The sequence below is a fragment of the Apteryx rowi genome, unplaced genomic scaffold (genome assembly GCF_003343035.1).
Source record: "Apteryx rowi isolate R43461 unplaced genomic scaffold, aptRow1 scaffold_626, whole genome shotgun sequence".
NCBI lineage: Eukaryota > Metazoa > Chordata > Aves > Apterygiformes > Apterygidae > Apteryx > Apteryx rowi.
Genome location: NW_020450901.1, coordinates 457,140 through 469,716, shown reverse-complemented (window position 1 = coordinate 469,716; position 12,577 = coordinate 457,140). Strand labels below are relative to the sequence as shown.

The 12,577-nt window shown below is 45.9% G+C and overlaps 1 protein-coding gene across 1 annotated transcript in view; it reads right to left on the bottom strand.

Moving 5' to 3' along the window:
- Positions 1–933: 933 nt before the first annotated feature.
- The window catches only part of LRRC45 (leucine rich repeat containing 45), a 12,004-nt gene continuing 360 nt past the window's right edge, over positions 934–12,577 (bottom strand). Inside the window, exons 2-18 of the mRNA XM_026084141.1 lie at positions 11,944–11,984; positions 11,462–11,523; positions 10,635–10,705; positions 10,126–10,304; positions 9,262–9,390; positions 8,551–8,663; positions 7,938–7,996; positions 7,743–7,820; positions 6,655–6,790; positions 6,266–6,343; positions 5,977–6,088; positions 5,731–5,801; positions 4,736–4,828; positions 4,047–4,139; positions 2,911–3,084; positions 2,672–2,819; positions 934–2,247 (exon numbers count right to left, since the gene is read on the bottom strand). Of these exons, the coding sequence (XP_025939926.1) occupies positions 2,051–2,247; positions 2,672–2,819; positions 2,911–3,084; positions 4,047–4,139; positions 4,736–4,828; positions 5,731–5,801; positions 5,977–6,088; positions 6,266–6,343; positions 6,655–6,790; positions 7,743–7,820; positions 7,938–7,996; positions 8,551–8,663; positions 9,262–9,390; positions 10,126–10,304; positions 10,635–10,705; positions 11,462–11,523; positions 11,944–11,984 (1,834 nt within the window). The 3' untranslated portion in view covers positions 934–2,050. The remainder of the gene's footprint in view (positions 2,248–2,671; positions 2,820–2,910; positions 3,085–4,046; positions 4,140–4,735; positions 4,829–5,730; positions 5,802–5,976; positions 6,089–6,265; positions 6,344–6,654; positions 6,791–7,742; positions 7,821–7,937; positions 7,997–8,550; positions 8,664–9,261; positions 9,391–10,125; positions 10,305–10,634; positions 10,706–11,461; positions 11,524–11,943; positions 11,985–12,577) is intronic.

The window sequence follows — 12,577 nt, the reverse complement described above, 5'->3', positions numbered from 1 at the left end:
GCTGCTCCGCCCGGGGGAGGGGGGGTGGCGCTCGGCCCGGCCCGGCCGCCCCTGGGCTACCCGCAGCCCTCGTGGCATGTGCCAGCGGCTCGACAAGAAGCGTCGGACCAGTTTGCCAAGGGCTTTGAAAGAGAAACGCAGAGTGCTCACATAGACCAGTCTTATCCTGCCCCATCTGCATCATTCCCTCCAAATCCTTCAGTGCTCCAGCCATTGCTTCCTCCTCCTAGCAGCTGAGGAACAAACCATGGGTGAACGGCAAGTTACTTGTATGCTGCCTTTTGAAAGAGAACAACAGGTGCTGCTTAGAAACTTGAAGAGGTGGTCCACACACCATATGACCACTTCCCTCCAGGGTGAAGAAGATTTAAACTCTGGTTGCATTTCAGCTTGCATCATGCACCACACTGCAGATTTCACCATCCACCTCCCTGCAGAAGTTTCATCCTACCATGCTGAGAAGCAAAGATGCAGCAGTAGGAATCCTACATAAAGATAACCTTTGAATTTTTCCATGTTACCAAGAACAGAGATATTCACGTGGAGGGACTGTCTCTATGCAACAGGCTTTTCTTTTCCCTCATCTGCTGGTCTACAGAGATGCCTAGGATCCAAAGACTACCTACATATCAGCATAGGCTCTCTCCTCTCCATCAATTAAAAATGAGAAGGCACTATTGCACTGGGTGACAGTAGAATACTGCAAATAGTGTCACTGAGGCACAACTCTCAGCTTCTTTGCTTTTACATTGGTTCAGAACCTCAGTCTGTATACTTACATAGCTAATTCACTTCATGTAGCTTTTCACTGTCCAGTGTTATGGCAAAATGCAAAAGCTCTTTATTAAAAAAGCAGTGCAAAACCCAGTATTTAAAACAGATCATGAACACAAAGCAGGCAGCACACACAGAAAGAAAAGCTTCATTTTTCAGTTGCCTTTTAAAATATGTATTAAAAGTTCATTTCCCCCCACCACAGACTCAGTGGAGAAAGGAAGAGAAGGCTCTCACATTGGACTCCTGATAGAGTTCTCCTCTTTCTCTGGTTCAGACCCTTCACATCCCCTCCCCCTTTTCCACGTCACTCTATGGACTTCTGTTGCCAGGAAAAGGAAGCAACAACCTTTCCTTTGTGCTGTGATGAGCATCTCCCCAGTGGTGGGTCAGAACTATCGTACCTCTCCAGCCCAAGGCCCAGAAAATGGCACTCGGTTCCAGGATCCTGAGAAGCCAGCAGGACAGTTTTACTATTTGTCACAGTGGAATAAAATCCTGCTGTATTTTGACCATAAGGATTCCAGCCAAGGGCTGCAGTTCACAGCGATGAAGAACAGAAACTGACCCTCTCTGTTTTAATGTCAGTTGATGTTGTAAAAGCTTGAATCATGGCCAAAACTCAGTTGTCCCAAAAGGATATGGATAGCCACTGCACAGTCCATCTCAGCATAGCTGTTTCTGTGTGTAATGAGCACATCTCTGCTGCCCATCACTACTGCCAGAGCCTTGTCAGCAGCTGCTTGCATCTGTAGCATTGGGTATAAAAGCGCAAGTGGCTAAGACCCAGTGTTTCCAGCAGCTTCTGGACCCCATGTACATGGCTTAGAGGAAAGTAAATGGCTCCCATCTACAGGGAGCTATAAAAAAATACTTCTGCCTGTCATTTACAAGATTTCATTGTGAACAGCCCTGGCTTCTGAACAAGTGCTTCAGAATGACCACTTCCCAAGGGAACACACAGCACCACTAGTAATGACAAAGTGCATTGACAGACTGGCACTGTACAAAAGGACATTGAAACTGCTTCAAATGCTGTAGCAGTGCAGGGGAAAGGCTCCACATCATGAACTCAGACCCACCTGCCTCTAACCCAGCCTTGGATGGTTGCTTCCATTAGTCCTTTATGCTGTCAGTAGCAGGATTTCTCAAGAGCAAGAGAGGATTTTCTTATGTTTGCAATCCTTCATGCCACCCCACTCAGACAAAACTCTCCCACTTAAGAACAAGCTGTACCTGAGTTGCTTATCCTATGTGGATTCTTTAGGTTATACTCTCATTTCCTAGGACTGAGGGCTCCCAAGGGGGAGCCCTGCACATATGCCATGATGGCATTCTGCAAGAAGCTTGCTCGCTGGGCCTCTTCTTCCCTTATCCTGGAGATCTCAGCCTCTTTCATTCTCAGCTTCTCCAGCAGCATGGAGATTTCACCTTCTTTGTCCAGTAGTGCCTCTCGGTGATTACTTGACAGGGCTAGGAAAGAAGAACAGAATTACTACAGGAAATCGGGGTATTCCTGGAACAAACAGGAACAATATGCTGTAGCACAGCCAAGGGCAATGGAATCAGGATGAGTGACATGCACACGAGACAATTTGCAAGGAGCCTTTAGCTGCATGAGACAGAGTGCTACACTTCATTGTGCTGGAAATCTAGATATTTTACTTGCTGTGCAGATTGGGGCAGTTAAATTCTGAGTCTTGGTCTCCTCTGTAAAATGAGGATAAGAATCCCTGCAAGCATATCAGGATTAATTCATGGGTGTATGCACAGGCAGGAAGCACTGCTGTCACTACCTACAAGCATAAGTCAGCCCCAGGTCCACCGTAGAGTGCCCAGCACTACCATTTGATAAGCATGAAAGGATAACCACGTATAGTCCTGCCACATCCATCACCTTTCAGCTGTCTCTCCAGGGCTGCAATCTTCTCTCTAAGCCCTTCTTGTGCTGTGCGTTCAGCCTGCAGGTGTCCAATCTGCTCCTGTAACTCCACTTTTACTTTATTCACTTCTGTCATCTTCTCCTGTTCCTTACTGTTCAGGTCCTGGCACACAAGCACAAATCCATGAATAACCAAACATCAGCAATTTGCTCTGCTCCAGTGATAAGCATATCTCTGCTCCAGTCCAAATTACCTGCTGAAGTTCCTCTACCCGCCTTCTGAGTCCATCAGCATGCAGGCTCAACTGATTGGCCTTGGCTTGGGCCTCACCAACCACTTGTTTTTGCTTAAGGCAACAGTTCTGAGCTTCATCCCGTGACTCGGTCATCAGCCGCAGCTTCTCTTCCAGGTGTTCCAGTCGTTGTTGCTGTAAGACACAAAGGAAAAAGAAGAGAGATCTGTCCCCTCCCATTCCTGCAAAAGGATTCTCTCCTTCTTGTCCCCAACAGCACAGTGCACTCTTGGTGGACTCAACTGGCAGCAAAGAACAAGCAAAGGCTTAGCCCTAAGAGATACAGAACATCTCACTTGTACTCAGGAGAGAATCTAACCTGCTTTCTGTTGCCAGGGAAAACATTCTGATGGAGATGCTGCAAAGCCCAGCTCACTCACCAAAAAACAGAGGCACTTTGTCCAGCAGAAGCACCAATGCCACCTCAAGTGTTTACACTTAATGCTACACCTTCATTTCCCTATCCCTATCCTGAATGGCTATGAAACACTGCTGTATGCAGCTAAGCAACTGCTCTGTCCCACCACAGACACGTGCCAGCTTGTATGTATTTGTAACCCTGTATATCATTTTTTTGTGATGTTATATATGAGGAAGAATCCTAATAGAGCTCTTGATGTATTTTCCTCATCCTCTTTTCTCTTTCCCAGGGTGCTGACTTTACTGCCATTCCCATGAAGTTCAATTCTACAGTGATATTTCTTATCCAGCAGCAATAGCCATCTGGGGAAATTCTTTTGAGTCCAGAGAAACAGAAGCAGCACATGAAAGCTGCTGATAAACAGAAGGATCCACCTGACTGCTAGCTTCAAAAGTTGGCAGCTTAAATGAAACCTGCTACAACAATATCCATGTCAATTCTATTATTACTGGAAAGCACTGAGCAAGTGAGGATAGCACTTAGATTTTGGAGACAATTCAGGCTTTTCAAAGCAGGCTTTTCAGAGCTTCTTCCTTCAGAAATGAGGCTATTTGCAGGACAGTGAAATCCAGAGGTGGGAGTTACTCATCAGTTCCCTGAGACCAATGTGTAAGCCGGACAGCCAGATCCACTCCTTCCTGCAGAGGCAGGGCCCACAGATGGGTGTTCTCCTTACCTCCTCCAACCGTGCCTGATTCCGGACTTTTATTAACTCCTCCTCTGCCTGGCCTCGCTCAGTAAGTGCAGCTGCTTTGACTTGGCTCAGCTCCTGCCAAAAACACATAAAAGATCATTCCAGATAGTGAAGCTGCATCACTGCAACACTGACCAGAAAACAGCAGCAGCTTCCAATTGCAGGTTACAAAGTGACACAGCTGTTTCTCTCACTGAGGGGCAGGGGTGAGGCGAGAAGAATCCCAAATTGCATACATTTTCTCGCCTTGAGATTGCCTACTAAACTCAATGAAAGTTTCATTTACAGGTAGGAAAGTAATATGTGAAGCTTTCCAAAGACGGGGAATGGGAAAGGGCAGCACTGGATCTAGCTAGAGGAACAGATAAGGAGAAACATGCTACACAACCCACATGGACCACATAGGAAACCTGCAGAATCAAATCACAATAAAAATTTAACTACGGTCAATGGAAACTTCATTTTTGGTCGAACAGAATCTACAAGTCCAACTTTTAGCTAGGAAACTGAATGCTCCAGTTGCTGTCTTCTGTTCCTCCCCACAGCACACAAAAGTCTTTCCATAGGTAGGCATCAGAATAATCCATATAGTTCTCCTGTTAAAACACTGACAACCTGCTTCTGCCACTGCCACCTGACCATTCCAGGGCACCTGGAGCATTCACTCTCACCTCTTCCAGAGCTATCCTGATGGCCTCCAGCCTCTGGATCCTTTCCTGCATAGAACGTTCACTGGCCTCAACGTGCTGTGTCATATGATCCACCTGCAAAACAGCAGAAACTATTTAAGCAAGTGCCAGAAAACCATGGATCTCTAGGCATAATATAATATGGCCATTCAGCATGAGAAAGAGCATTCTCTTGTTGACCCAGCTACCACCAAAAAAAACTCTCTTACCTCTCCCACAGAGCTCCACTAGGAAGTTGTAATATAGGTAGAATCAGCCCTCTAGAAACTGGAACTTTAAACAGAGATCCCTTCCAGTCCAAGAGGAAAGAGACAGAGTTTGAGCCCTCATCTTCAAGTGGCACAAAACACCAGAAAGAGATTAATTTTCTATTTGTAATGTGGCTGAAATCTCCCTGGTGAATGTCTTTTCTGACAAGATTTCCAAATCTTTAGAGAAATCTGTTGAGTTAATTTTATTTCTGTGAGATTCCACACCTCAGTAAACACTCCAAAGTTGATCACAGACTCTTGCCCTAACCACATTCAGACAGAATCCCCCTGATATACCACAGAGAAGGTACTAGCAAGCTGAGCCCCCTAACAAGGGGCATACACATCATGTATCTTTCCATTTGCTCCAGCAATGCATCTTTTATGTCAGTGAGCATGACAAGACTGCATATTCATAGTTACCACTATGTATAACAAAAGTGACATAAGGACAAGCCTCTTTGGTGGGATCACGTACTGCTTTTGCCCATGCTCTTGCAAGCTACAAAGTCTTGCTAGCTGGCAAAACGTCTTGTGATCTTTTCAGCTAGGCTCTGCTTGTAAAAATGGACTTTTATTCCCACACTAAATCTGAGCCTACCAATTTTAAAACTTTCTAAGAACATCTGACAGCAAAGAATGGCCTCCAGAGAATAAACGAAGGTTTCCGTATCTCAGGGCCAAAAAGAAGCTAACCTCAAGAGGCTCCAGAAACCCCATTCTTACCTCTTTTAACCGAAGGGATTCCATGTCTTCAAGGCTTTGTTTAAATCTTCTCTTCTCCACTTCTAAGCGTTCTGCAGATTAAAGACAGACAGATCACAACTAGTCTTCCCAAGCATTTCTGTTACATAGGCTATATTGGATCACAAACCTTTCCACCCTTTCTCTTTGGCTGTCTCTCACCATTGACTCATGGACAGTAACCCCACCCCACAGGCGCCCAAGAGCTGTCGCTGCTCCTCCACTCACCCTCAGCCTGCACAGCCCGAAGCTTCAACTCTGCTGTTGTGTTGGTCAAGTCTTGTTTTACCTGGAAGAGCTGATCCTGTTGGACTTTGCACTTCTTCTCCAACTCATCCACCTACAAGGAAGTTACCACCAGAAAAGAGAAAATCTGAGTTTCTCCTATTAGCAGACCAAGTTGGCTATACAGAACAATCAGCAGAGACACAAACAGGGGTCAAAGCGGAAGACATAGAGAAAGCAAAGGCAATTAGTGCCCAAGTCCCACCTCTCAGCCTTGGGCTTGCTTTCCTACCTGGTTTCTTAGAAGCAGGTTCTTCTCACTGGCAGCAGACAACTCCCGGAAAAGCTTGCCCTCCCTATCAGCACCTTCCTGCAAACAGAACCAAAACTGAGAATAACCTGTCACTCACTCACCTGAGTTCCTGTACTGCCAACCTACCCCATCCAACACCACACCCAACTAAATCCGACCCAAGCCACAAACACCATGGCTTYTCTCCACGCTTAATGCTCACCTACCTAATTTACACAAGAATTTTTGTCATGCCAGCCATGGTTAACCCACTACTGGTAAAAATCATGCTTGGCTATCCCACCCAGCATCCTCCAAATCCACAAAAAAAAGGTATGATATGACTTGGAACTCAACTCTCAAACCTAACCAGGACTTATCCAGCCCACCTGTTTTTGCTGCTGGAGCTCCTTAAGATGGCGCTCAGCCATGCTAGTTTGTTCCTGTTTCATGGCACTGAGTAGCTCTCCCAAGTTGTGCACCTTCTGCTCAGACAGAGCCAGGGCAGCCTCAGTCATCTGCAGCCTACACAGAGAGACACTTTCCAGAGAGTTCTTTTCAGAGGGACACTTCCAATGAGTTCTCCACACCACATGGTACAAGACATTAACACACATTTGGCAGTGGATTAAACCAGGATGGCTAAAAGATGTATTTTCCTCTGGGAAAAGGAACTCGACAACCTTTGGACCCAGCAGCCTCTGCAAACAGTGACCTGGGACTTTTCAGAGCTTGGTGCCCTGTTGTCTCATCCTATTTTCCCTGTGCTGTTTTCTCTGCCTGGACCCCTCCAGGATTTGCCCGCTTTCACAGGAGAACAAAGCTGGTTATGTTATACCACTGCAAAGTTATTTAAAATTAGGGATAGAATTTTAAACACAGGTATCAGAAGTGACTTGCTTACTCTCTACATGAGGGATACATCCACACTGAAGCATGGCACAAAGAAACTACTTTGAGTTGACAGAATTGAACTAACCAGGCTTGCCAGTGTTTGAAGTCCAGCCACAGCCATATGCACATGGCTCAACACAGTCTAGCACTACTTTTGGGCAGTTCCAGCTCACTGTTTCTAAACACAGAATCTTACTGGTCAGGTTTCTTCTTATCTGCAGTGGTCCTCAGAGGATACTGCCAACTGGCAGGCAAAACAGGTGACCACAATAGACTCTTTCCAGGTTGCAAATTGTGGAAGGAACATGCCTGCAGCCCACCCCCACAATTCTTTTTCTCTCTTCACCCTCTATCATTCACATACTCTTACACCAATGCACTCAATTTTTATTTAAGAACAGGCAAAATGTTTACTGTGGAAAAGCCAAAGGCCTGATCTGACCACAGCTTCTGGACATTACTGCAGAACTAAGTGAAATACTAAGACAGCCCCTCTACAATATTATTCCATTTTTTAATAGCTCAGCTCAGCGCTGCCTATAGCACAGAACAATGAGAAGGCTAGAGTTTTCCCCCTCCATACTTAGCTTTCAGTGAATTCATAATAGAGTGCTGCTCATCCAGTGCTTCCTGCAGCTGACTGACTCGTGCTGCAGACATCCTGCATTTGGGAAAGACAAAAAAAAAAAGAAAAAAAAGGGGCTAATATTCTGCTTGTAGATGGAGAGGGCCCAATCCTGCTACCAAAGAGCAGAAAGTGACCAGAAATTCAACTCACCTGCTGCTCCTGGCTATTTCTTCTTTCTGTTTGTCTATGGTATCCATCAAATCCAAGAACTGTGAACAGGACAAACATCAGTGAGAAAATGAACAGCATCATCTTGAAGTATTTACATTTTTCATCTTTATCTTCCTAAGGACAGCTGAAAACAGGTCAAGACACTCCTGTGAAAGAAACTGAACTGGAGGCTAAACAGGTTCACTACAAGTCTGATTAAGGTCATCAACCACAGGGACTCCACACCATTAGGTGTCAGAAGTAAAACAGACTCATATTTATAGCTTTATCACTTGGAAAACATCAGAACAGTTGCAAAAGAAGTGGTGGAAGCATGAATGTGGGTAAATAATCACCAAACTCATGCAGAATCCAGAATGAATATGCTCAGCAGGACATATCTCCATAACGTGTCATGGATTTGATTCCTGGGCAACCTAGCTCAGAGGAAGGACCCAATATACTAAATAATGCCGAGTGCCTTCTGAAAGATGCACATGCAAATTCAGGTGCACAACAGTCCTGTCACTGAGTGGTTCATGAGGACACCAGCAGATAGCATAGGATTCCAGCTGTACTACTTGAACTGTCAACATATGAGGAGATTGCTGACCTGCTTGGCCTTCTCATTCTTCAGACTCAGAACCTCCTTGCTGAGCACATGGGTTCGACTGCGGGTCTCACTGAGAATTGTCTGACGGTCTTGGTTGTGATCCAAGGCTTGTTCTGATGCAGAGAGAGCAGGAGAGCATGCATATGTTTCTATAGCAACAGAATAGCAAGTATTGCTATAGGAGACAGTGCTATAGGAGACAGAATGACACCTGGCTATCAGAAGCACCAGGATAGTAGCCTCTCTGACTGGCCTGTGTACAGAGACCACTCTCACCTTAAGGACATAATGGAGGGGAACCAAAGAGAGCAGCATACATTGAGTAATCAACACCCCAGCTACATGAGAACTGTTCGGCTCCACTACAAGTAGGACGACAACAAAGGACATGCTACATTAACCAAATCTAAACTGACCATTGGCTACTCAGAGGCAAACTAGAGCCCCAAGGTCTTCCATGTTCACATGGCATAGCAGCCTTTAATTCAGTCCAAATTATTTCTTCCTCTTGCTGGTAAAAGTGACATCTCCTAACCAGCCCTCATTACAGGACAAGAGGAAGCTATGCAGGGCAGCACTGTGTGTATGCTGTTGAGATAGGGAGACAAAGAGGGATGGCACCCTTTTGGAGCAGTAAGTGCTCAATGTCCCTCAAGTGCTGAGGTGGGAGGAGAGTTACTGATTCTTTCCCATGCAACAAGTACTGCTTACCCACAGCCTTCAGGATGTCACTGGGAACATTGTTCCCAGCCAGCTCCAGCCTCTTCAGGGTCTTGTTGCTGTGCAGGCAGTCCAACAAAGCTCGGCCACCCAAAAGCCCAATATTATTCCAGCGCAAATCTACACAGAAAGCAAACTTTCATCCTGGTAGTCACTCAACATCTGCTGAAAGACACAGGGCTCAGGAGAAATCATCCTCCTCACACATCTGCAGGCATGGCTAACTAATCCCAGAAGGGCTCAGCAGAAACACAGATGAATGCCATGTCCCCTTTCAAGATGAATGAGAGGGGGAAAAATGACTGACAAAGCAGGAATGGAGAGGATGAATCCTAAGTGCAGTTATGTGCAGGAAGCTGTCCCAGCTTGACAGGTGAGCAAGTCATGCCCCTCACATCTTCACCTTGTGAGCCCTCCTTCCACAAAGCACTAAAACCACAACCCATGGATGACAAAGAATCAACACCAAGAGCCACATTTTCCCAGAGAAAATTCTGGCAAGATTCCTCACTAAGGACAAAGCAAGTCTCAGAGCCTGGCTTGAGGCATGCCAACAGGATTCATGAATGGGAATGAACCCATTCCCTCCTCCACTAAGAACTGTTCTGCTCCAAGCACATAATCTTCATCTGCAGATTTGGTTCCAGAGATGCCAGTTACAGTTCCCACCCCTCAAAGGCCAGAGGGCTGTGACCTCTGTTCCCTGCACAAAGTCTGCAAAATGGGAAATGGGATTGGGAAATGGGAATGACAATGCTGAGCAGTTTGCAGAGATCAAGGCAGGTTGCAATCAACCTGAACATATATGTACATTTTTGTGCGTGTTTGTGGGTGGACAAAATTAGTCACTCTTACCTAGCTCCTGCAGGCTGGCATTTTGTTTCAGTGCCATGGCCAGCTCTCCTGCCCCTTGATGATTGATCTGGTTATTGCGCAGATCTAGCCGCTGGAGAAAGCTGTTTGCTCCCAGTCCCTGGCAGAAAAAGGAGAAGCCCTCCTCCCACATGCCCAGGCTGTTCCATTCCAAGATTAAGCTAGGGAAAAATGAGACAGGATTGGAGTTTGTTCTATAACCTGGCAGTTTTAAAGCCTGAATAATATCTGGATGGGATACGGTACCTATCCAGATACCCAGCTCCCCCAGCAGAGACTCAGTTTCAGAGAGAAGGGTGCTGCTAAGGCCCTGCATCCTCAGAAAGGGTGCCACCAGTTCTCACTCCTTCACCTGACCCATCTCTCACAAGAAAGGGCATTACCTGACATTCCTCCTGCCCAAGGAAAAACACCCTCACCCCTCATCCCTTTCCAATTTTGTGCTCCATCTAACAGGAATAATAAAAAGAGAGGTAGGTGCAATTTTTTACCTCCTGATGGATTTGTTCTGCCTAAGAAGTTTTCCCAAAGCCTCCGCTCCTACGATTCGCAGGTTATTTCCCTGAAACAAAAGTGCTGGGTGATCAGTGAGTTATGCCCTGTCCCAATCCAGCTAGCACATCAAACAGCACCAGGTGTAGTTCAGCTGTAATGCTGATTTCTGCCCATCAAAGATGGTCTGAACCATGAAGCATTTGTTTCACATGTCAATGAACTTTCCAGAAAGCAAAATCTCCGTGGAGGAATAGTGGATACATACACCATTAGTCTTATGAGACATCATGACTAAGAACATTTGACTGGGCTCACAAAAATCACAGGACAGCAAAGGATCAGCATGGCCCATGACAGGATAGAAAATGCTGATTCTAGATGAGCAGAACCATTAAGAGGGCCTTGGCTAACACCAATGCAGATGAGAAAGAAAGGTCCGATACAGTTTATTACTGTAGATACAAAGGAACAGCTATATCCTACAGGAATACACATTAGAAAGGCCCTCTCACAGCAAAGTGATCACCACATATGGAAGTGCATGCTTAGTTCCAAGCCCCAGGCTAGCGGAAAGATACTGGCAAACTCAATGAACTCTACAGAAGAGTGAGTCAAGCAACTAGTAAGTCAGTGATTAATAGAGAAACTCAAAGAAAAGCCTACATATGCCTTATCTGACCAAGCAGCATCTGACAAGAAATTTACAGGACATTTACACATGCTGCAGAATAATCCTGCACCAGGATTTTCTATTCCTAACTCCCATTAAACTTGTGCTATTCCCTTCCCTCCTTCGTTTTGTCTTAAGCTTACTCTAACTCACCTTCAAATCCAAAGATTTGACTGTGGTGTTGGAGCAAAGCCCATGCAACAGAAGTTTGACACCTGGATAGAAAAAAAAGAAAGCTGTTTACCTCACACAGGTAATCTCACTGAGYGGGAGGGAAAGGTGTAATTTCAACCAACCAGCTCAGGAGATATGGCTATGACAAAGCATCTCACTTAATGAACAGCCAGTGCTGCTGGAAAGTGCAAGTCTGAACCCTCAGGGGTGGAGATTATATATTCCTAGAAAAAGAGGAGACTAGATCTTATCCTACATACCTTCTTAACAGAGCCATGAAAACAGCCCAGGTCCAGACAGACCACATAGACAAGATGCTCACTGGTTTACTTAATCTCTGTCCATACAGCAGGGACTGAACAGAGGATCACCCTACTATGTCCTACAGAATCCTGATCCAATGCATGCTGTAATTAATGATCTAGCAATTAGAATTAGCAGATTATCATTCTAATTCTCACAGCCTGTAACAGCAGCCACCACCAACTCCTTCTGGTTATGACTGCACAAACAGTCAACATGCCCTTGAAAGCAGAAGGAAAACACCTCTGGCAGCAAAGGGGTTCATGACCAGCTACAAACTGTGCTGTTGTCTCACTGTCTAGTCAAGATCAGACAAATTCATTTGATTGAAATGAGGAGTATTTCTTCTCCAGTCTGTCTTTGCTAGCAGATGATTCCTGAGGATCAACAGTTATATTTTTTATTGCTATCAGGCCTCTACTACCTCAAAGGCTGTGATACTGTTCCCTTGTTGCCTGCAGCCTGACTGCGATCAGGTCTCCATCACACCTTCTTGGTCAAATTCTGCCCGGAGGGCCTGCGTGCACYCATCGGGGCAGAGAGTGGGACAGCAGTGACTGAGCACGCTGAAGTTTCAGACGTGAAAGTACCTCCCTATCGCATTCACTGTAGAGAGGTTTTTTCGCCTCGTATTCACGGGTCTCCTAAGCAGGGTGAGGAGCTGTGAGGAGGATGAGCAGGGATTAAGGCCAGGTGCATGTGAATGAGCCTTGAAACAGCCTAGCGAGAGCGGGGCCAGGCCTGCGAGGTGCGAACCCCGCGCCGCACGCACGGCTCCAGCTGAGGAGACAG